The sequence below is a fragment of the Hemiscyllium ocellatum genome, chromosome 16 (assembly GCF_020745735.1).
Source record: "Hemiscyllium ocellatum isolate sHemOce1 chromosome 16, sHemOce1.pat.X.cur, whole genome shotgun sequence".
NCBI classification, from domain to species: domain Eukaryota; kingdom Metazoa; phylum Chordata; class Chondrichthyes; order Orectolobiformes; family Hemiscylliidae; genus Hemiscyllium; species Hemiscyllium ocellatum.
The window spans coordinates 67,443,591-67,469,169 of NC_083416.1; the positions used below are offsets into that span (position 1 = coordinate 67,443,591).

The 25,579-nt window shown below is 39.2% G+C and overlaps 1 protein-coding gene across 1 annotated transcript in view; it reads left to right on the forward strand.

The window, feature by feature from the left end:
* lars1b (leucyl-tRNA synthetase 1b) overlaps nt 1-16,169 on the forward strand; it is a 58,893-nt gene extending 42,724 nt beyond the window's left edge. The window contains exons 25-32 of the mRNA XM_060837344.1: nt 40-180; nt 1,758-1,898; nt 4,147-4,257; nt 5,839-5,949; nt 8,933-9,037; nt 10,357-10,452; nt 11,163-11,295; nt 15,706-16,169. Coding sequence (XP_060693327.1) covers nt 40-180; nt 1,758-1,898; nt 4,147-4,257; nt 5,839-5,949; nt 8,933-9,037; nt 10,357-10,452; nt 11,163-11,295; nt 15,706-15,911 — 1,044 coding nt within the window. The 3' untranslated portion in view covers nt 15,912-16,169. The remainder of the gene's footprint in view (nt 1-39; nt 181-1,757; nt 1,899-4,146; nt 4,258-5,838; nt 5,950-8,932; nt 9,038-10,356; nt 10,453-11,162; nt 11,296-15,705) is intronic.
* The last annotated feature ends 9,410 nt before the right edge of the window (nt 16,170-25,579 follow it).

Sequence of the window (25,579 nt, forward strand, 5' to 3'; positions counted from 1 at the left end):
TCAGAGTTTTGAATGATGATTTTGCAATTTATGTTCCAGGCAGCAAAGGACAAGTACCGTGAAGTTGCTGTGGAAGGAATGCACCAGGACCTGGTTTTCCACTTTATTGAAATTCAGACTCTGCTGCTGGCTCCAATTTGTCCCCACCTTTGTGAGCATATCTGGGCACTTCTAGGAAAGGTGCTGTCATTCAAATAATCCTCTTCAATAACTAACACACTATACTTGAACAAAGATAGGCTCTTTATGCAACCATTGTACTGTTTACAGGTGCACCTAGAAAAAGTAAATGTTGGGAGGAAGTTATAATATTTCTTCTAAATTTGAGCTTATAGTAAAGCATCACCATTAGTTAAACAGTTTAAATTATTCTTGATGGGCCCAACTCCTTCTGTGCATGGATCCCACTAATCCACAGTCAGTTCTATTTCTATTTCTGTGAATGTGATGCAGAGTCCATACTGTAGCCTACTTAGAACATTGGGATTAATACTGACTGACTGACAGACAGAGGACTGAAAGTGTGGTGGAAATTAAAAATTGAAGGATGTGAGCCCCACCTTGCTGCATAATTGATCATTGCTGTTTTACTGTGTGGCCCATTCTTATGTGGCAGGAGACCTAATTACATTTTTAAATCAGTGTCCCAATAACGAAAATGTGAACCGGATTAAAATTTAAGACTGAAATGTCCATATTTTCCAGAGATTGGGAAAGCAAGCCAGCAGATGATAGATAGAAGCAGCCAAAGCCAGCAGAGGAGCTTTTTACAACAACTTTATGAGCCAAGAATAGTAGTAGACACTTGTAAACATTTTGTTGGGTGCTGAGCCCTCTCACAGTACTGAGGTCTCAAGCCTTCCAATCAGCAATCTGCCAAATGATACACTCCTTCCAGGTGCCAGTCTGACCCTGCAGGACGAGACATTTCCAGCTTACCTGACCCTCATAAATATTCGTCTTCATGTACCTATAAACACCAGGAATATTTGTTTTGACTATAAGAAGCCTCAATCACAGTTTGCTTGGTTGGATCAAAAATAAATATTGACAGCTCACTCACTCTCTTACTAATCCATTAGAGCAGCAGAAAGATTTCCCATCTTGGGATAGCTTTGAAAGCAATGATGGCAGAAAAACCAGAATGGGGAGCAAGTTCGTACTTATTGCTTCAATTTTGCCAGATCTGAATTTGCACCTATGCAATTTGAAATATTTGAAACAGCTCTAAATATCCTAACAAAAGTGTGTTGGAACAACTTTAATTTATTTTGTAATGATTGCAAATCTAATGCACAGAACACAACAACTACTCAACTGCAAAATTCCTCAAATGGGATTGAAAATTGAAGAAAATATGTCAGTAGTTGCTAGTATTGCTTGAGGGATAAATGTTGACTGGAACACCAGAGAATGCACCTTTTGCATCTAATTGAGAGGACAGACAAGGCATTTTAACTTTTTTTTTATTCAAAATGATGCTTGAACCTATAACATTATGATCCTGAAGTGTGTGTGCTACAACTATGACAAGTGGCTTGTCTAGACAACCAACTTCTGTGCAGAAAGATGGATAAGGCAGACATTTTTAAGTTCTGATGAGTGAAAACTTCGAGTTTGTTTTTATTTCACTGATATTTTAGTTGGAAAGTCGTGCTCTGCACTTGTACTAAATTAGGGAACCAATGTGTGTCTAACATCTGTTCATATATCTGTGTTTAATATTGAATTTGAATCCCACATTTAACTTGTTTCAGACTGAGTCACTGATGAAGGCACAATGGCCAGTAGCTGGACAAGTGGATGAAATCCTCATTCGTTCATCTCAATATTTAATGGAAACTGCTCATGATGTTCGACTCCGTGCCAAGAATTATATGATACCAGGAAAAGGAAAAGTAGGAAAATTTATATAAACAGTTAAAAGCTTACATTTAGTTACAAAGTGCAAGCTATCTTTTGTTGTTCCTTCCAAAGTTACATTGATGGAATCCTCTATGAACAGATCAACCTGGCTATCAAATTACTACCAATGCAATTTAATGGCCTTGTTGCTTAATGATGATTGATTGCATTGGTGATCATTTTCTTCCTTCTCCCTTGCTGTGCATAACTTACTCCCATCTGATGTACTAAGAGTGACAGGTCCAACTCTGTCCAACCATTTCATAATTTTGTGTGAAGAAACTAATTATTGTGCTGCTTTGGCAAACCCAATCCCAACAGTGCAGAAAGACGTCATTTAGCCCATCGAGTCTGCACCGGCCCTCTGAAGACAGTCCTATCCAGACCCACATCCACACCCATCTCACGAATTAAAACTAGTTTCTGCTTGTCTCTTGCACAAGTATTAATAGCATACCAAGCAACTAATATTTGATGAGTGGTCTGACTGGAAAATCTTCAGGTTTGATACAGATCGTGAATTTACATTATAAGATTTAATGAAGTAGCTGTAGTATTTCTGATTGCATTATTAGTGTGGTTGTGTTGGTAGGGCATTCCATTTTTCCAAATTTCATCTGTGACTGCAGGATTTGCTGATTGGAGTCTAGGTTTGACCTCGTGAAGCAATCTCCTATGGTCACCCCATCAGCTAATTGAAATGGTAGAGAAGGGTGATATACTAAAATCTTGCTTCATTTTCTGAAAGGAAAGCCAAATACTGTGGGTTTTGGAAAAGCTCCATTCCTGTTGTGATTCACCAAAATTCTCCATGTGTGCTTCGTTTTCTGTTGTTTATAGGAATGTAAATTTTCACAACTGTTAGGGAATTTAACCAGACATCATTTACACCATCATTTGTCTGCTTTTAAATTAAAAAACAGAACATCAGTCTCACTGAGAAACATCTGTTTTCTTTTCTCCAGAACTGTTCTAGTAGATAATTAAAAGGGATGACCATATGGCAGAGAAAGCACAAGCAAGTTTTAATTCATGAGTTGTGGTATAGGTGTAGATCTGGGTGAGATCCTTTTGGGAGGGTCAGTACAGATTCGATGGGCCTAATGGAGCTGTCAATCTGCTTTATTTCTGCTCCATTTAGCACTTTAGCTTTTTTCAGGTTAAACTCAACTTCGTTTTGCAATTTTGAGAAGAATTATAGCTCGGATTGAGGTTCAGGTTGTAAGTTTGCTTGCTGAGCTGATAGGTTTGGTTTCACATGTTTCATCACCATGCTAGGTAACATCAGTGAGCCTGTGATGAGGTGCTGCTGTTCAGTCCTGCTTTCTATTTGTATGTCTTGGTCTGTTAAGGTGGATGATTTTATTTCCTGTCCTTTTTCTCAGAGGTTGGTAATTGGGGTGCAGACTACTCCAACCTCTTGGCATGATGGTAGCCCACAAACTTACCAACACACTGAACCAGCTACTTATGAACCTAAAGGAGGACAACCAGCAAAACAAAGGTCATTTACAAAATACCATGCAAGGACTGTAATAAACACTACATCGGACAGGCAGGCAGAAAGCTAGCCACCAGGATACAAAACACCAAGTCGTCACCAAAAGACATGACCGAATCTCACTCGTATCCTTACTTACAGACGAAGAGGGACACCACTTTAACTGACTGGTACAACACATCCATCCTGGGACAGGCTAATTCATGGGATTTCCTAGAGGCCTGACATTCAAAATGGAACTCCATCAATAAACTTTTACCAACCTCTGAATAAAAGAAATGGAAATGATATTGCCTATCTTAACAGACCAAGACACAAACGGAAAGCAGGACAGAACACAAACGCTTCACAGGATGCTCCCTGATGTTACCTAGCATGGTGACGAAACATCTGAAAACAAACCAGCCAACACAGTGAGAAAACTTACACCCTCAGTTTAGTTTTACTTCTGGCATAAGTCAGCAGTGAAGGATTTGCACGATGAATAACAACACTATAGGTTCTGCATATCCACCGTTGTTACATTAATGGCTTGGATAACATCCGACACTGTTCAAGCAAACTTAAGAAATTTGTAAATGTTTTCTTCACAAATGAGACTTGAATGTTGAAATCAACTGATCTCTCATTCTTGTTTACAAAGTTCCTTTGCAATTAGCTAATTAGTTGCTATTTGCATATCAGCTGTGCCTGATACAGCATCCGTTGTTCTTAACTGTTGTGAAAATGTTCCAATATAGAAAGGAGATCCAAAACCAACACAGAAACCGTCTCACTGTAATATATATGTGGCAAAGAACTACCCTCCGTGGCAACACACGACACTTCTGTTGCTGCGTAATCACTATGAGGTAAGTTTTTATGTTTCCTGATGTGAATTGTATTGACTTCTGATGTATGTGTACAGCAATTGAGCCATTCCTTTAGTTTTGTGTACTCTTGCCCCCACAACTAATGAATGACCGTTAAATGGTTCCCACGTTAGTATTGTTTAAAATGCCTAAATACTTCTAAAATTCTGATCATAAAATTTTCCTTTGCCCTGTTCTGCATCAGTCTTCACTATTGAGGGGATGTGCAGTATTCCAGGAGCAGCAATAAATAGGATGAACTATGGAAAAATCAAAATTGCCAAAAAAGTCATACTGAACAGAGTATTGAAGCTCTAGGCTGACAAGTGCCTGTGCCCTGATGGACTTCATCCTAAGATTCGGGCAATCTTGGAGAGAACATTTTATCCATTGTAAAAGCAAAGTCAATTCCAAAACATGAATTTTACTCAGTGTGGACTATCATAAAAGCAATGAATGCGCCTTACATACCTTTTTAAAAGTAATGAACATGGCCTACATTTGTTCATTGTTCCTATGTTCATATGTCGTGTCTTTATTGAATATGACACAGGCTTTGTACATCTGTCGCAAAATTACTGCTTCATTCTAGCCCTTGATCAAATGTTGTTCTGTATGTTTCATGTCTCTGAATATATTTTGTACCAAATCTCTGTTTTGCTGGTCTGTATATATGGATCTCAACATCTCTTTAGATCTCAACTGTTCTTAGTTTTTGACTATTTAAGTAATATTGCAAATTATCCTTTTTATTGATCCAGAATAGATGACCGCTCAGCTCCATGTTCAATCAGGTGTTGTATTAGCATGGTCCACTCTAAAATAACGTTAGAAAATCATTTATTTTCATCACTGTTATCCAAGCAAAATTAATAGATTAATTATTGTTGACTATCACAGGGTTCTTGAAGTTTACAGTCAACCAGGTGGGTGTATGGTTTAGCAATAATGTCACTGCGCTAGTAATTCAAAGAATTGGATTAATGTCTGGGGGCATCAATTCATGTCATTAAAGCTGTATTTTAGATTTATTAACTTAATTTAAAGCTAGTCTTAGTAATTATGACCATGATAGCTATCACTCCTCATTAAAAATTGTTTTGGTTCATTAATATCCATTAAAGAAGAAAATCTGCATCCATACTTGCTCTAATCTAGGCGTGATTCCTGACACTTGGGCAATTAAGGGTAAGCACCATTGCTATGAAGTGCCTAAAAAGCCACTTAGTTCAGGAATGATTAGGGATGGACAACAAATTTGGTCTTGCCAGCACTGCCAATATTGTATTATATAATAAAGAAAAATCGTTCTGCTCTCCAAGTCTTAGATGATTTTTGTTTAAGGCAAGTTTACAAAATTGTGTATTTGGTACCATTTGCAGCACTGGCATTTTCAGAGTATTCTCGTTGATTTTAATGCAGCATAAGTTAAAATGTTTGGAGATTATATTTGTGTGGATTGAATAAATTTTGACAGAGAAGGTTTACAAATGATGTTTACTTTTGAGTATTTTGAATATTCCTGATATTCCAATGAATATATTTGCAAAATCTTTGACTGCAATGTGAATGTTTTTTTAGAAAAATGGTGGGCAGCTACCAGACAATAAAATCATCGCAGGTGAACTGAAAGACCTGCCAGAGCTGAAGAAGTATATGAAGAAGGTCATGCCCTTTGTTGCTATGATCAAGGTAAGTATTTCTCCTTTGGTGTATATTATCTGCATTTGTAATAAACTGTGTATGGGTTGAAGAAGGTCTTATTCTCCAGAGATTTTGGTAGACTGACAACTATCCCTGTCACAACCCATTTAGGAAAATGCTCTGATATTTGAGCACCCCTACTCCTGGGTTGTCACCAAAGTTAAATGTGCCCTGCTGATGTGAAGGGCTAATGCCCGAAACATTAGATCTCCTCGGATGTTGACTGACCTGCTGTACTTTTCCAGCACCACACTCTTCAACTCCTGACCTCCAGCACCTGCTGTCCCCTCTTTCTCCAAGTTATACAAAGTACACAATTTACTTGTCTAATGAACATGGATTAACAGAAAACACTTGATCAGGTCTCTGCACTTAAAAAACTACTAATTATTACAAATAAATGTGTTGTAATCTCAGGCAAACAAAATATGAATTATTCAAATTTTAATTTTACCCCTTAAACCCCTAAACACGGTTACAAAATGATAGATGTTATGAATGGTGAAAAAATATTAGGGAAACACAATGCAGTACTTTCATCACTCGGGATTCAACAAGGTATCCTTTTGCTGCTCCCGAATTCTTCCAGTCTCGGTCGTCTTCTTTCCACATCCTTTCAGTCCTTTACTGCAGACACAGGGCGGTTGGTGCACCATTTGTTTAGTCTCTGTCAGGGTTAGAGGCAGCAGCTTCGACTGATGTGTGAGAATAGTTTTATTTCAATTCCTTTTCACTTCTGTGTAAGGTGAGAGAGTTGTTGTCTTGCTGATCACTCCTGACTCCCACAACTCATTCGGATTGTCCTCGTAATCAACAGCTTGTCTCTGGACATGCACTGATGAGTCCAGCAATTCTCTGCTACAGTTTGAGCAATATAAAAATGTAAATAGAACTCATAATGAGCTCTAGTAACATATTTTAAACTGTGACATCATCTACCAGAGTCTCCTTGGGTCATTTTGTTCCCCATTCTAGTATGCAATCCAAAAATAAGGAATATCTTTAAAAATATTTTTAGCCAGGGAGAAAGTGATGACTGCAGACACTGGAGGTCAGAGTCAAAAAGTGTGTTGCTGGAAAAGCACGGCTGGTCAGGCAACATCAGAGGAGCAGGAGAATCGATGATGCAAACCTAAGTTCTTCATCAGGAATGTGGGGAGGCCCAAGGGGACTGAGAGATAAATGGGAGGTGGTGGGGGTGAGGCTGGGGGGGTAAGGTAGCTGTGAAGGCAACAGGTAGATGAAGTGGGGGATGATGGTGATCGGGTAGACCGGATGGGTGGGAAGGAAGATGGACAGGTAGAACGGTTCAAGAAGGCGGTACCGAATTGGAGCGTTGGATTTGGGATACTGTGGGGGAGGGGAGAAACTGGTGAAACTGATGAAATTGACATGGATTCCATGTGGTTGGAGTGTCCCAAGTTGGAAAATGAGGAGTTCTTCCTTCAGGCATTGGTGGCTAGAATATGGCAATAGAGGATGCCCAGGTCTTGCATGTCCTTGGTGGAGTTGGAGAGGGGATTTGAAGTATTCGGCCGCAGGGCGTTGGGTTGTTTAGTGCAAGTGTCCCAGAGATGTTCTCCGAAAGGTTCTGCAAGCTGGAGTCCTGTCTCCCCAATGTAGAGGAGACTGCATTGAGAGCAATGGACACAGTTGATGGTGTGTGGAAGTGCAGATGCAGAAGGATCCTTTGAGATCCCCTTCCCACTCCACCAATGACATGCAAATCCTGGGCTGTCTCCACTGCCAAATCCTTGCTACCCTCATCTTCTGCTTTGGGACCCCCCCGCCCCCCAACCACACGGGATCAATGTTGATTTCACCAGTTTTCTCACCTTCCCTCCTTCTACCTTATCCCAGCTCCAACTTGGCACTGTCCTACTTGTCCATCTTCCTTCCCACATTCTGCTCCACCCTCTGCTCCAACCTATCACTATCACCCTCCTCCTTCATCTACCTATTACATTCCCAGCTACCTTACTCCCCACCCCCTCTCCCATTTATCTCTCAGCCCCCTTCGGTCCCCCTACATTCCTGATGAAGAGCTTATACTCGAAATGTCAACTGTCTTGTTCCTTGGATGCTGCCTGACCAGCTGTACTTTTCCAGCAACATGCTTTTTGCAACTGAATTTAGCCTCACTGAGTCTTAAAGAACTCTTGTATTACCCCAACTCTGGCCTCTTCTTCAACTAGAAATCCCTTTTCTGTTAGTCGTTTTCCCATCAAGGCCCAAAACTCTAGACGGCTCTCTGTTGTTAAAATTCATCTTTGTAATGAAACTTTTGGGTCATCCTTCCTAGTATTTCCTTGTTAACCTGGTGTCAGTTTTATATCTGATTACACTCCTATGAAAAGCCTTAGACTATTTTTCCACATTAAATGGGCTATATAAATGTACGTGCAAATACTTTATAATTTGTTTTTATCTACATCCTTAATTATGTATTTTATAGTTTCTGAGCAACTTTCACTTGAGATATTGTTTAATTACCTGTGATAATTTACCATAAAATGTCTCAAGAAGAACCACTTAATACTGCTAGTCTAAAATAAATGCTGAAAATTTACATCCAGTCAATCAGCATTTGAGAGAAAGAAGACAGGCTAACATTTCAAGTGAAATTACAAATAGAAAACTGATTATTTGTATGGAAGTTAAGGGATTTTGCACAGTAATTTATTTAAAATGATGCATGATAGTTATTGGTGTATGTTGAATGAAGATATTAATTTTATAACAATATGGAATAATTGGACTAGCTTTTGTTTCCCAAGAGAGAGGATGCTTTAGCAGGCTGCCTAGTTCTTCCGTTCTTTAATACTGACGAACTGTGGAATATGACAGATACTTCAAGCTACCATGTGTACCTGCAGCTCCTTTATTCAGTCTCACAAGCAGCCATTATCTCTGAATATTGTTATTTGTAATTCTACAATCTTGCTTTTTTTTCAACCAAAAAAAACTATAGGAAAACCTGGAAAAGAATGGACCTCGAGTTCTTGATCTGGAGCTGGAGTTTGATGAACATAGTGTTTTGTTGGAGAACATTGTCTATTTGACAAACACATTGGAGGTAAGTACCAATAGGTAAACTATCTGGAACTCAACCATCAATAAAACTATTGATGCTCAGTTGATTTCTGAGGGAACATCAGTTAAGCTCTGAACCTAAGCAAGTGCCTGAAAGAACTTGCAGTGGAAGTCTGACTTTTGTATGATATTGGGTGTGCTCTCATGTAGTACAAATGCAATGGGGAGAGGTCAATGTAAAAGCAGCAAATGTAAAGAAATGTAAGAGCAACAAATGTAAAACCTTCGGACAGTTTGGGGATCTTGCCATTGTCTTGACTTCACATTTGCTAAATGGAAATATATCTGCACATTGCTGATATTACATTCCTTTTGCAGAGAAAGTACTCATCTTGAAGTTAAAATTTCTCATCTGATTTTAGACCTGCTCTTTACCAATTATAGTGATCACAGATTTATGGTAAAATACATACTTGCAAATTATAAATAGTAACATAAAGGGTTTTCTCGTTGAGGGTATCCTCACTGAGGGTATTAATTCCATGGACATGAACATAAGATTAAATACAAAAGATATACCAGCACTCTGAAATTAGCCAATTAAACAAGTGGACAGTAAATTCCTCTGTGGCTGATCACAGTGGGGAATGGGGTGATATCTCCATCTCCCCAAGGAGCCATTAACTTTCTGATAAAAGAAGGACATTTATTTAACACAGATTTGTTGACAATTTGGTATCCACTGTCTGAAATGTGAATCAGTTAGTAGTGTTCACAAGAAAACAGGACAGCCACTTGGAGAAATACATTAAATGGGATATTTGATAGCCTTACTAAAGAGCAAATACATTCATAATGGATTGACTGACAAGCAATTGGATCATGTTTTATTTAGTTGTGAGGGAGGAATTCCCAGCTGTTGGTGTGAGAAGGAAGGGTTGGGATTTGGAGGTGCCACACGATAATGTTAATTTGTTGAGAGAATAATTTCCTTGCTACGTATTGTGATGCTGGAATCTAAATGTCGTGCGTGTATACATCAGCACTTCCTAATTTTAGCTGCAATTCTGCAAATATGGATGCTACTGCAAAGAATATTGTCAGGAGTTTGTACTTATGTGCAAGAGTCATAATGTGTGTTTGGGTCGCATTAAAGAGTCTGGTGTTTTCCTTGATTTGTAACGATATAATGTGTCTCGTATAGAGACCTAGCGAAGTTCATGGCAGAAATATAATGCTGTGAAATTTCCCAAAAACTTTTCTTGATCGAAGTTGAACTTGATGATGGTGAAAGAAATGATGGAATATGAAATCTGTGAAGTTAAGTTGCTAATTAGTGGTCTGTCTATCTTTCTGTCACAGCTGGACCATATTGACGTTCTGTTTGCAACAGAAGCAGATGATAAAATCCGAGAAGAGTGCTGCCCAGGAAAGCCCTTTTGTGCATTTAGGACAGAGGTAAAAGGGGACTGTAATATAGCAAACTAAAACTGTGCCTTAGGTGAAGTTGTCCAGGAAGAGGTGTCCTGTGGATTTTTTACAATCTTCTACAAGTCTAGGTGGAGCTATTTGTATTGGAATAAGTGCATCCCAGAATGTCCTCTGTTGTGAGAGATCCTAAAATAAGGAACTGAAGGACCTTCGTAATTAAGCCTCTGATATGGAAGAAGTTTGGGTTCAGGATGAACCTGTGCAATCTTTTCAAACTTAATATTGAGGCCTTTTTTTTTTGTCCTCTTGTAAAATTGCCAAACTAGTTCGATCATCAACTTGAAATTACAATGCAAACTTTAAATAACCTCGGATATTCCTGCATGTCAAAACAGAAAGTCATCTTTCCCTAATTCCTGCAGTACAGTTTTAGTTAAAAGCATATAAAATTTAAGTTGCTGTTTCCTCATGCTCCCTCGAATTTTAATTCTACTTTGGGCAAAATGCCTGTTTTTCGATAATCTATTGTTTGAGAACAAAATAATGTTGGAAAGCAAAATAAGTTGACCATGAAATTGTCATATTGCCTTTTGATATAGTGCATTGCCAGATAACAGTGTGCCACAGACTCACCGGTCCTGAACACTGACTGTGTTTGGGTTTCTGACCCTGCAAATGGAATTTTAAAGTGTACAACTTTATCAATTTCTTGAATTGTTCTCGTGTTTTTTTCACAGCCAAGTGTGTCCCTTTCCCTGGTAAACCCCCAGCCAGCAAATGGACATTTCTCTACAAAGATTGACATCCGACAGGGTGATAAAAAGGACACTGTAATTCGTAGACTGATGAAGATTGACAGGGGTATTAAAGGTATGTTTGAACTTAATCATCTCATTAACTCTCAACTGTTAAAAGATTTAATTCCTTTATTGCATCTCATCCCTGAACTTGGAGGGTGGGTGACACAGATGGTGCAAGAATATATCAATAGCCCCTCTATATATAGAAATCCAAAATACTACAGATGCTGAGAGTTTGGAAATAAAAACAGTTTATGCTGGAATGCTTATCGGGTGAGACAGTATTGTTGGATATAAAATGACTTTATTTCAGGTCAATGGCCTTTCATCAGGAATAAGATGAAATGTAATAGGTTTGATGAAAGTAAAAGAGGAAGTGAAGAGGAAGAACAAAAGGGAAGTGCTGTGTTGGGATGGAGGGCAAGAAAGAGTAAATGACAAATCTTCCAAAGTACAAAAGCCAAAGGAATTAATAATGGATAAAGAAATTTAAGGATGTGTTCTGACAAGGTGTGAATGGCTAGTTGGGGAAGATGTTTCTTTGAATAGATGTGTACCTCTAAGCCCTCAATCATGCAAACATCACCCCCATGGCACATGCACGCAGACACATACATACACAAACATTTATATATAAACTTTCCTTGGATTAGGGGAGTCCAGAACTAGAGGGCATAAGTTTAAGGTGAGAGGGGAACAATATAATAGGGACTCAAGGGGTAACTTTTTCACACAGAGGGTGGTGCATGTATGGAATGAGCAGCCAGAGGAAGTGGTGGAGGTTGATACGATTACAACACTTAAAAGACATCTGGCTGGCTAAATGAATAGGAAATATTTAGATGGATATGGATCAAATGGGATGGATTAATTTTGAATATGTGGTCGGCATGGACAAGTCTCTGTGCTGTACAGCTTTATGACTTTACGACTGAGTGAGCAGACTGGCAAAGGAGGAGGACACTGCCTGAAATGTAGTCTGCTTCCAAACTCACTTCAATATTGGTTCTGCTGAGGCTAGCTCTGAGTGTGGTCCACCAGAGGCAAGCCAAGGCCCGTGTTGATTGAAACTAACTCCTTCACTTAGTCTCCATCCTTTCCGCCTTCCCAGTGATCAGAGTTTGAAGCCAAGTTTCTTTTTTAGCTGTAGCACTATCACTTAAATGAAAAGGGGTTAAAAAAGGTTTTCATTTGTTCACTCTGCTATTTCACATTTTTTAAATGCCACTTTTATTGGTTACTCATCTAAATTATCAGTTTGTTACTTAGGATTTTTTCTGCAATTCATGTTTACTTCATCAAATTTTCTCCTCTCCCCGAGAGAGACAACATTGAAACGTGTGCAAACATTGAATAAACCTGGTGTAGGAGTATTGAGTATCGATTGTATATGTAGTTGTCTATGTATACTTCACACTGTCTTAGTATCTTTACCCCAATGTCACCTTATTAAATTGTGCATTAGCATCATATCCACAGCATGTTGTGAGTGTCCACCTGAGTTTTAAATGCTGTGGGGCATTTCTAAGTGCAATCCCACACTGATCTGTCAGTGTTGCAGCGTGTCAATTTGACAAACCACAGTTATAGTCAGCAAACATTTCTTTAAATGGTGATCAGTGATCGATTCAGGTCAATAGTATTTGATTTCAGTGATTAAAATATTTGCATTAAATTTAGGACTATCTTATTTATAATGCACTTCATTCTTTTCTAAATTAAATGTTTTACTCTATATTGTGAGGATCAGTTTTGTGCCTTAATAATTTGAATCAACACCAACATCCTGGGTTTACAATTGGCCTGAAACCTAATTCAACCAGCTATATTGTGACTGCAAAGGCAGATCAGAGACCTGACTAATCCATTTGCTGACTTCCTAGAACCTACACAGAACTCCAGCAATACTCAGGAAACATGGTACTATTCAGGGCAAAGTAGTCAGGTGGAACTGGATATCATCTTTCATTTTAAAAGTTCACTCCCACCACCACATACAGGAGCAGAAATGTGCACTATCTACAAGATGCTACTTAGTGTTTGTTTATAATGCCACTTTTATTGATCACTTATTTATATGATCAACTTATTACTTTGGATTTTGTTTCTGCAATTCATGTTTACTTCATGGAATTTTCCTCTGGCCCTGAGTAACTCGTCAGTTTCTTCAACAGCATCTTCAAATCCGTAACCTTTGTCAGCTAAAATAGCAGATGCAAAGGAACGATATTGCCTGCAGGTTCACCTCCAAGCTCCACAGCAGCTTGACTCTCAGTGCCTTAGTTTTTGTTGACTCAAATCCTGGAATGCTGGTTTGAGTGCATTCAGTACATGGATTGCTGCATTTCAAAAAGGCAACTCACCAGAACCCCTTGAGGGGCAGCCTAGGGTGAGCAATTAATGCTGGCCTTGCCAGTAAGCCCCACACCCATCAATTAATATGTAATTTAAATAAACCATTTCAGTTAGGTAATGGAGAATATTTATTTTCAATTCAAGTTAAGTTGTTACGTATCTATCTTTAAAATTATATTGATGAGCTATAAAGTCCTCAATAAAACTTGGAGCTTTCTGTCTGGAATGTACTCCTGTTAGAGAGTGGCCACTAGAGCGTCTACTTGCTGCCTGTGTATGAGGTGGGGGGGGATCTCATACCTTTACTGCACAAAATCTGTGATTAGCAATTAATTTGTATTTTGATTGTTTCACTTTTCAGCGATGTGAAGTGTTGATTTGTAAACTGGTCAGTCAGATTATTCCACTATTCAGCCAGTTATCAGAAAAGTTAAATGTTTCAGTGCTATCTAGATTCTTTAGTTAGACAATCCTGTACTCGGATTTTTGGGATCACTATCATGTTTCGATCTGCTTTACCCAATGAGTTTGAGACAGTCATTTATTGACACTCATCCTAATTCGTGGTGTTTATTTTAATCGCTGAATCTTGAATAATATAACTAGACAGAAAGCAAAAAATAAATCAGTGAATTTTAGGGGAAGTCCAGCTATTTCTGACTTTTGGTTGTGTGCACTAAGACCACTTGAATTTTCAGTGTCTTCCTAATTGTTTTTTTCTTTCAGCCCAGAATGGGTAAGTAATGATTGTCAACTCTTGGTGCTGTATTCTGACATCAGGAGCATGTCCGGACACATGATTTGAAATAGCAGATTGGTGCAACACATTTGTGTTCTGACATGCTATTATCAAGAGGTATGTAGTTTTCCTGAAAGATTACTTTGTCATCATGTGAATGAGGAATAACTGAAGTGCCTCCAGCCTGTGTCTTGCAACCACAAATGACATGACATTTGGCTACCACCCTAACCACAAACCATGTACTCCCCTGAGAAAGATAAGAAAATGATAAATCCGAGGCCAAAGAGAGGGAAATAATGTGGAAAAACTCCTCTCCAATGCTAGAAGAAAATCAAAACTAGACTCTAAGACCACTTGGACTCTGAAATTTTATACAGCATCAATCTTGTATATGGGGTCACCTGCAACCCAGTCAGATTATCTGATCAGTTCTTAGTTGAAGCAGCACTGACTGCACATGCTGGCAGGCTGTTCCATTGGCCTGTTATGATCCGGGACAACTTAATCTCTGCTGGATGTTGTTTAGATGAAAAGCTGCTGTGAAGCAATGGCCCTCTGAGGGAGAGAACCTCAGAACAGAAGGCAACTCCTGTTGCTGCTTTTAATGAAGAATCTGCAGCAAAAAAGGACCATTCAGCCCGGCTAGTCGAGCCAACATTCCACATGAGTCTCCGCCCACACAGCACTTCATCTAACTTTAACAGCATATTCCAGATAATTTGCTGACTTTTAGTTTTGCATGTGATCATAAAACAGTACGAGAGGAATCGGTTAACAGCTTACGTCTTCTATTCGCAAGTTCAGTGAATAGTGAATTTGCATTACTGTCTAGAATTTTACAGCACTCTTCTGGTATTTGTATGCTCTCAGTTATGGGCGCATCCATGGAAACAATTCTTGTTCCAGATACTTCCCGGTGGTCAATCAGTGTGGCTTTGGCAGATACTGGAGCATTGGCCAGTTGGTGAATGAAAGCTATTCCAAGACAAGTGTCTCCGTTAATGGGGAAAAATATATTTTGATACAATCATTATCAAAGATGCAATTACTCCATTATAGAGACTGCCAGTTCTTCTGCGGTCCAGGCTTGCTGTCTGTTTTTATTATTTACTAAATATTTAAAAGTCGAGTGTTAATCACTATTAGATTATTATTCAGTTGAATAAACTTGTATTACTCAAAGCATATATTGGGGAATTTTGAAATATTTGCTGAACCAGAGATGTGGGAAAATCTTGAATCTAACTAAGTTGTTTATAAAGCTATACAAAGCAAGTTCATCCTCAAACTTAATTTAGCCAATATGTAAACGTGCAGCTGCATTTGTCGATTGCATCATGTGTATTGTAACAGAATAAAACAGATGTTTTTTTGTTATTTCAGATCTTACACAAGTGAAGCTGATGAGATATGACGACCCTGTACTGGGCCCACGACGGGTTCCAGTCCTTGGGAAGGAATCAGTTGGTAAAGTGGCTATTTCTGAGAAAGCATCCTTTCACATAGACTTCTCTGCAAAAAAGATCCACTTGACTGACAATGGCTTGAAAGTTGATGTGGGTGATACTTTGATCTACCTGGTTCACTGATGCACAATAGAGTTGACCCTTTGTCTTCATCTTAATTGTCAACTGCAATACTTCTGTATTGACACTGATACTTTTGCTAATACAAATCAAATATTATACAGTTTAGTATGTAATTGAATGGAAATAACTAGAATAAAGTGAAATAAGGAATCAACATGTTATTGTGAATTTTCCTTCTGTGGGGTTCACCAACATTGTGTTGGATCTGGACTGTCTGAAGCTTGAATTCTTAAGTGCAGAAAAAAGGAGCATCTTGAAATGACAAGGATGTTGGTCTCTTGTAACCTGTCATTGGGTGTAAACTACATAGCAGCAACATTGCAGTTATGACCTACCACTTGAGACCACCTGTAGCTGCATTAAGACTGCACCTTTACGGTAATAGTGTTCCAGGTTGATTCACAGGGACATTATAAAACTAAACATGACACACAGCCACATGTGGAGATAATCAGTCAGGTGACCAAAAGCATGGAATACAGGGAGAACTAGCCATTTGGAAACAAAAATGGCTCAAAGGCAGAAGACAGGGTGGTGATGGAGGGTTGTTTTCAGACTGGAGGCTTGTGACCTGTGGAGTGCCACAAGGGTTGGTGCTGGATCCACTACTTTTCATCATTTATATAAATGCCATGGATGTGAGCGTAAGAGGTATACTTAGTAAGTTTGCAGATGACACCAAAATTGGAAGTGTAGTGGACAGCAAAGAAGGTTACCTCAGATTACAACAGGATCTTGATCAAATGAACCAATGAGCTGAGAAGTGGTAGATGGGATTTAATTTTAGATAAGTGCAAGATGCTGCATTTTGGGAAAGTAAATCTGAGCAGGACTTATACTTAATGGTCAGGTCCTCAGGAATGTTGCTGAACAAAGAGACCTTGGAGTGCAGGTTCATAGTTCCTTGAAAGTGGAGTTGCAGGTAGATAGGATAGTGAAGAAGGCATTTGGTATGCTTCCCTTTATTGGTCAGAATATTAAGGGGTTGAAAGGTCATGTTGTGGCTGTACAGGACATTGGTTAGGCCACTTTTGAAATATTTAATGCAATTCTGGTCTTCCTGTCAGAAGGATGTTGTGAACCTTGAAAGAATTCAGAAAATATTTACAAGGATGTTGCCAGGTTTGGAGGATTTGAGCTATAGGAAAAGGTTGAATTGGCTTGAGCTGTTTTTCCTGGAGCGCCAGAGGCCAAGGAGGGTGAGCTTATCAAGGTTTATAAAATCATGAGGGGCATGGATAGGATAAATAGACAAAGTCTTTTCCCTGGGGTGGGGGAGTCCAGAACTAGAGGGCATAGGTCTAGGGTGAGAGGAGAAAGATCTGAAAGACACCTAAGGGGCAACATTTTCACGCAGAGGATGGTACGTGTATGGAATGAGCTGTCAGAGGAAGTGGTGGAGGCTGGTACAATTACAACATTTAAGAGGCATCTGAATGGTATATGAATAGGAAGGGTTTGGAGGGATATGGGCTGGGTGCTGGCAAGTGGGACTACATTGGGTTGGGATGTCTGGTCAGCATGGACATGTTGGACCGATGAGTCTGTTTCCATGTTGTACATCTCTATGACTCGGGTGGATTTTAAGCAGGTTTTGAAGAACATGAGTTAGAGAGGCAGAGTGCCGTGAGGAAACTATTCAAATGCTTGGGGCTGAGGCAGCTAAAGATGTGCCCACCAAATTTAAATAACAAATTAAATTTAAAATTGGCAATGCTAGAAGTGCCAGAATTAAAGGAGCTCAAGATACTTCAGAGTGTTGAGAGATTGGATGTAAGGAGGGGAGACATGGATTTGGGGGAAAAAAGTGGAAATCCTAAAATTGAAATAGTTTGCATGGGAACCCATGTTGGTGCTGAGCATAGCAGTGATAAAGTAACATTACTTTGTGAGAGTTGAGTCATGGGCAGCAGAGTCTTAGATTAACTCAACTCCTTGAAAAACGTTGAAATTCTGAGACTACACTTTCAAAGGCAGCATAATTGGTTGTTGGATGTGGATTCATTATAGTGCTATCAGGTTTTCTGACCCTATAGTCTCTTTCCAAATTAATTTTCTATTTTTCTCCAAGTATGAAGTCCAATCTGTTAGGTACGTTGAAAACGCTACCTAAAAACAGATCATCCAATCGCTGTTTAGCTATTTGAGTGCTTGCTGTACACGCATTACCTGTTTTTTTTCATACAGCACGATGTGAATTTGTTAAACACTTTAAATAAAGCACATAGGGGCTTCATGAAGTTATGAAAGTTATCGATGCAATTCTTCATTTCTTTTAGCAGTACAAATAGATGGAAAAATTAGTTCAGTATAAACACGTAGCTAACACAATTCGAGTTTGGTTCAAATAGTTGCAGCTCTGACCAAATTAATTAGACTAAGTAAGTGTTCTTGTGAGTGATTGAGGGCATCAGCTAAAGCCTTTTTAAAAACAAAGTTGCAAGTCAGTGTTCTAAATTTAACTATTGTTGTTTTTCCCTGGAGCAAAAAGGTTTCAACCCTAATTTGAACGTCCACATTTTAAAATCTGATGGCTGAGTTGTACAAGCAGAGAGTGAATCGTCCACATTAGACTAATGTGGAGAAAAGCTGATAAGTTATGCAGATAAGATGTATGTACAGATGCGAGAGGTTGAAATTTGAAGGTTTTCCAAGTGACTGTCAATGTTAGCTCAGTTGTTAATATTGAGATTAATAAGTTTTTGTAATCAAAGATATTAAGGGCTACAGAGTTTGATCACAGATCAGTGACAATTTCATTGATGGAATGAGCTCAAGTAGCCTAACCCAATTCCCAGATTCCTATGTATTTTTAAATACAATCTGCATTGATATATATCTATTTTATCCTGAATTAAATCAAAATATGTCGATATATTGCTTTATCATTTGCTATGGTGCCTTCATACAAAAGATTGTTTTTGGGGTGCACTATTTGTTTTATGCTGTTTGCTAGTGCATCTGTATAAAATATGAGATGAATTGCTGCTGATTTTGGATTATATTTCATTGAGAGGTACTCGTAAAGTCGTCATAGTCCTATTGGACCATGGGGTTGCTCTCATTAGAGAGAGAAAGATAAATGAGGTGGTTTAACTTCAGTGTCACCACACCTTAGGCAAGGAGAGGACTGTTCTTTATGGTAACCTAAGCTAATGTGGAAATTGAACTCCTATGATATAGGGCCAGAATTAGGCCATTCAGCTGTTCTGTCTTTTGATTATGGCTCATGTATTTCTCAAATCCATTCTCCTGCTTTCTCTCTGTAACCTTTGATCCCCTTGCCTGTTCTTAACTTGGCATGTACTGTGCTCTGCAACAATGAGTTGCACAGATTAACCACCCTCTGGCTGAACCAATTCCTCCTTATCTCAGTTCTATAGCATTGCTCCTTAACTCTGAGGTTGTACCCTTGGGTTCTCGACTCTCCAATTGTGACAATATGTACCTTTAGAAGGATTTGTTCTGTCTTATTTCTCTTCAAGAGAGGTGTTGTAAACCTGGTGCTGAAGTGTCTGCTCCACGGAAAGCAGAGTCAATAGCTTTGTCTTTTATTTAAATTAGACAAAAGGAGCATGAGTGGGTGGAATCAGGTTCACATAGACCCTGGGTTTAGTTTGCTTTCAGTTGCAGTTGGGACCTTGGGATTTGAAACTGCTGGATGCAGCTCTCTGCTGCTTAAAAAAAGCTGGAGTTATCTCTGTCTGCTGATGTGTTCATTCTTTCTGTTTTATCTTCCTCCTGGACTGGAGAAGATCACATTTAAAAGAAATCTGTTTTGCTGAATTTGCCCTTGCCAAGGGTGTGTATATGGAATGCTGCTATATTGGAACAGTTGATGAGTAGTAGTTAAAATATGTATTATTTTGTTAAGTGTTTTGATACAATTAAAAGTTGCCAATTCTTCTATTTTTGGTTGCATTTTATCTGTGTTGTAATAACAAAGTGTTTTGCTTAAATCCTACTAGTTTGACCAGTCAAATTGCTTAGAACACAGCACTTTATATTTGATTTTAAATAAGGTGAAATTAGGATCTAGGCAATTTGAAATGTTTTGAGAGGAATTGGTCCAGTCCATAACACTACACTTTGAAACATCACCTCCACATCCACTCTATTCAGACCACTCAGTATTCTATAAATTACAATGGGATCCTTCTAAACTCCAAATACAGACACAAGAGTCCTCGACTGCTCCTCATATGACAAGCACTTCATTCCTGGGATCATTCTTGTACATTTTCACTGGACCCCTCCAAGACAGCAACATCCTTTCTTAGATACAGGGCCCAAAAGTGTTCACAATATTCCAAATACAATGGCCAGAGCCTTGTAATAGCCTCATGAGTAGATTTCTGCTCTTGTAGTCTAGCCCTCTTGAAATGAATGCAAACATTGCATTTGCCTTCCTAATTGTCAATTGAACCTGCATGTTAACCTTAGGAAAATCCTGAACTAGGACTCTCAAATCCCTTTATACTTTGGATTCACAAAGTCTTTCCCCATTTAGAAAATAGTCCACACCACTATTCTTGCTCCCAATGTGCATAGACTTACGCTTTCCCATATTATACATCATCTGCACTTCTTTGCCCTAGCTTTTCCAAGTCTCTGTGTTCTCCCTGCTTCCTCAACACTACCTGTCCCTCCATCTCTCTTGGTGTCCTCTGCAAACTTTGCAATAATGCCTTTCATTCCTTCATCCTCATTGTTTATTATTGAGGTCCCAACATAGACTCCTGCAGATCTCCAGTAGTCACTACTTGCCTTCATGAAAAATACTTCTTTATCCTTACCCTCTGTCCATGCCAGTATCTTACCCCGAACACCATAGACTCGTATTTAAGTAGCCTCCTGAGTGTGACTTTGGGGAGATAATGAGCAAGTTAAACAAAGACTTCCATTAGATTCGTCAGGTATGGCTTCTCCTTGATGAAGCTGTGCTAACTCAGCCCTATTTTACCATTCATTTCCAGGTACTGTGAAATCTCATCGGTCATAATGGACTCTAACTCATTCTGTTGGCATCTATTTGCACCGCAACCCAGCCATATATTTTCAGGAATTGCCCATGAATGCTTATTTTCAAATGATACAAGCACTGAATAAGTATTGCAATTAACAAAAACTATCAGCAGGGAGAGCTGTTGAGCTACATGAAGTAAGTCATTCATCAGGCATCTGGGAGCATTGCGTCTTTGAAATGCAAATAATCTTGAATGCACCTAATTTTGAAATCTACAAGTCCTCATTCACAGATCTGTAATGTGCATGCTCAGTCCAGTTTATTTGCATTTTTTAAAAAATTGTCAATGCCTTTATTTTTACACCAACCCCCACCTAATCCTCCTCCTGAGTTTAATATCGCTATGGTGATTGTCCGTGCTTGAAGCCGCAGGTGATGTCAATACTAAGAAGATTGAGAAGCCACTGAATACCAGATGAGGAGCTTGCCATGTCTGTTAAATGGTGTACGGAAAGAGCTACTTCAGCTGTTCACTGTATACATTGAATACGTTCATCAGCTCTTGGCTGCTGTTCAGCACAAATTGCCCAGGCAAATGCAATATCAGATAGTTCTCGCAAAGTAGTATCTTCATACAAAAATATGTTTAATAGTTCCACTATCATATATATTTGTAAACAGAAAAGAACATTGATTTTCAGCATGTGGGATCTGAGTTATATGGAAAAGAGAGAGAAACATTGGTTTTTCGACCTGGGAAAGAAGTGAGGACTGTTCCACAAACCTCTTGTAGAAGTTTATAAAAATGTTGAAGGTTCTCAAACAGCCAAGATATTAACCTAATGTACAGAAGTAAAACCAGGGGCATGAGGCAGAACCAGCAAAAAGGTAATTTGTGAACTGATAACAGGAAATTATTCTTTATACAAAATACTTATCTGTATTGGAATAAGCTTCCAATAAAGTATTGGAGGCAACAACCCAGAAACAAGAGGCAAATGTGTGTTGTGATCTGTATGAACGGATTATTTAGCTAGAATGAAGAAATGAAAAGGGCTGAGTACACTTGCTGATTTGCAATTATTTTATGAAAGTTGGAACCAATTCTGTTCAGTTCACTCAGGAGGCACTGTTAATAAATTCTTGCGAGTCATTGTCATTCAACAGCCTGCTTAATGATTTTTTAAAAAAATTCATTCATGGGGACATGGGTATCACTGGTTGGCCGACGTTTATTGTAGATCCCTGGTTGCCCTTGAGAAGATGGTGGGGAGCTGCCTTCTCAGACTGCTACAGTCCATGTGCTGTAGGTAAATTCTCAATGCCTTTAGAGGGAATTCCAGGATTTTGATCCAGTAACAGTGAAGGAATTGCAAGTCAGGATGGTGAGTGGCTTGGAGGGGAACTTGCAGGGAGTGATGTTCCCATGTATCTGCTGCTCTTGTCCTTCCAGATGGAAGCGGTCGTGGGTTTGGAAGGTGCTGACGAAAGATCTTTGGCGAATTTCTGCAGTGCATCTTGTAGATAGTACATACTGTTGCTACTGAATGTTGATGATGCAAGGAGTGGATGTTCTTGGGTGTGGTGAAAATCTAGTGGGCTGCTTTGTCCTGAAGGATGTCAAGCTTCTTTAGTATGGTTGGAGTTGGACCCATCCAGGTAAGGGGAATATTCAATCACACTCTTGACTTGGTTAAAAATCACACAATGCCAGGTTATAGTCCAACAGGTTTAATTAGAAGCACACTAACTAGTGTGCTTCCAATTAAACCTGTTGGACTATAACCTGGTGTTGTGTGATTTTTAACTTTATACACCCCAGTCCAACACTGGCATCTCCAAATTATGACTCTTGACTTGTGCCTTGTAGGTGGTGGACAGGATTTTGGGAGTCAGAATGTGAGTTACTCACCAGGGTATTCCTAGCATCTGACCTACTCTTGTAGCCACTATATTCAAATGGTGAGTCCAATTGAGTTTCTGGTCACTGATCACACCCAGAATGCTGATAGTGGGGAATTTAGTGATATAACATGAACCAGCAAAGAGTTTGCCCAATACTGGAATCGTATTGATTCCAGTTTTGCTAGGGCTCCTTGATGCCATACTTGGTCGAATATGCCCATAATAGCAAGGCTGTCATTCTCACCTTGTCTCTGTAGTTATTTTTTCCATGTTTGAACCAAGGCTGTAATGAGGTCTGGAGCTGAGTGGCCCTGGTGGAACCCAAACTGGGCTTCACAGAGTAGGTTGAAAATGCGTTGCTGGTTAAAGCACAGCAGGTCAGGCAGCATCCAAGGAATAGGAAATTCGACGTTTCGGGCATAAGCCCTTCATCAGGAATGAGGAGAGGGTGGCAGGCAGGTTATTGAGGAGAGGGTGGCAGGCAGGTTATGAGGAGAGGGTGGCAGGCAAGTCATTTTTTACCCATTCACAGAGTAGGTGCTGATTGCCTGATAGAAGTGTTGATGACACCTTCCATAACTTTTAACTGATCAAAAATGGACTGATGAGGTGGTAATTGCCTGTGTTGGATTTGTCCACGGGACACACCTGAGCAATATTCTGCATTGTTGGGTGGGTAGCACTGTTGTAACTGTATTGGAAGAGCTTGGCTGGGGATGCAGAAAGTTCTGGTGCACAAGGCCTCAGTAGTATTGCAAAGACCAGTGTCTCTAACTGATTTTTAGTATCCTATGGAGTGAATTGAATTGGCTGAAGACTGGCATCTGTGATGCTGGGGACCACTGAGGGAGCTGAGATGGATCATCCACTTCTAGCTTAAGATTGCTGGAAATGCTTCAACCTTATCTTCACACTTATGTTTTTTTTAAAATTCATTCACAGTATAAGGGTGTTGCTAGCTTGGCCATCATTTATTGCCCATTCCCTAACTGTCCTCTGAGAATCAACCACATTGCTGTGGGTTTGGAGTTACATTGTAGGCCAGAACAAGTAAGGATGGCAGTTTCCTTACCTAAAGGACATTAGTGAACCAGCTGGGTTTTTCCAACAATTAACAATGGATTCACAGTTTTCATTAGACACTTAATTTGCAATTTTTATTGAATTGTAGTTCCACCATCTGACATGGCGTGATTTGAACCCAGGTCCCCAGAACTTTACCTGGATCTCTGGATTAACAATCCAGCAGTAGTGCCACAAGGCCAATGGCTCCCCATGATGTGTCTGGCTCCTCCATTCTTTAGGATGGGGATATTTGTGGAGTCTCCTCCAGGGAGTTGTTCAATTGTCCATCACCATTCATGATTGGATATGGCAGGATTGCAGAACCTAGATGTCTTGTGGGATCACTTTGGTCTGTACGTTTCTCTCTCTTTTGCATGTGAGTAGACCTGTCCGGTTACTTCAGGCTGACCCCTCATATTTAGGTATGTCTGTGCTGCTCCTGGCATGCCCCACTGACACTGTGATCTTTCACTGAACGGTATTCATCCACTGGCACAATCAAAATCCAATTCATCAAATGTAGGGTTAAATTTCTTAAAACATTGTAACTGTCACAGATTGAGAAATTCTGTCAGTCTGAGACAATTCATAAGTATGAAGGAAAAGCTGCAAGTGATAGAAACTGAGAGGTTTAACATCAAGGAGTTTGCAAGTGGAAATTTGATATACAAGCAGAATATTTCTAGCAGCTGTATTGGAATCCAGGAAGGGCAATATTCACAATCAGAAATGAAAGATCTGTATATCCAACATTTTCTGTTTAAACTTCACCCCAAATATCTTGTAGTCAGACACATGGGTACAAAATTGCATGCTGTACCAACTACAGAATCTTTGCAGCTGCCAGGGAGATTTCAATGTTATCGTATGAGTATTGTTGTTAACCTGAAGCATTAAGTTCAGTTTCTTCCCTCAAAGACACTGGTAAACCTGTTGAGTATTTCCACCATTTTCTGTTTTTCTCTCTCCAAACATTAGCTCATTGACTATTGCCCAAGTTTAAACATTTGAACTTTTATTAAATACAATCGAATTTCGCTCTGAACATGCACACAATTCCTGCCTTAAGATGCAAGACTAATGTAGACATTGATAGCATGACTTGGATTTGCTAACTGTTAGCACTGGCCTGGTATTGATATGTTTGATGTTGTAAATTCCTTGATGTTAAACCTCTCAATTTCCTTTAGTCATATTTCAGAAACTCTACTTTATTCTGCACAATTAAACCCTGCTTTATTAATACCTCCTTCACCCAAGATTCCATTAACATAGTACAAAACAAACACATCATCATTTCCTAAGAAGTACCACGTTCTTGTACAACAGTCACAGCTTTCACACGTTCATTACTGTGCAGTGTTTTCATTGTGCTCTTGTCCCTACCTGCTTTCACACTCAGTGAACTAAGCAATATGTAGAGGTTGTCTTACACACTATATTTTTACATCACAAATACTGCAGAAGAAAGATCACACATATCATGTAGTCATAACATAAATACATTGACATTGATGTGCTGTTTGTACACATTCCCCATGAGTTTTTAACTGATTCCTGTTTAACAGTTCTGTCTCAGCAATGTAAATGTTTTAAACATTTATTCTTTCATGGAGATATGGATGATTTCTCTCTCCTTTCTATTTTGTGTTTTTAATGTTTTCGTCAACTGCCTTATTTTGAGGTTGAGTGATCTGATGTGATTGCTGATGTCCTTTATGGTGGCTGTGGG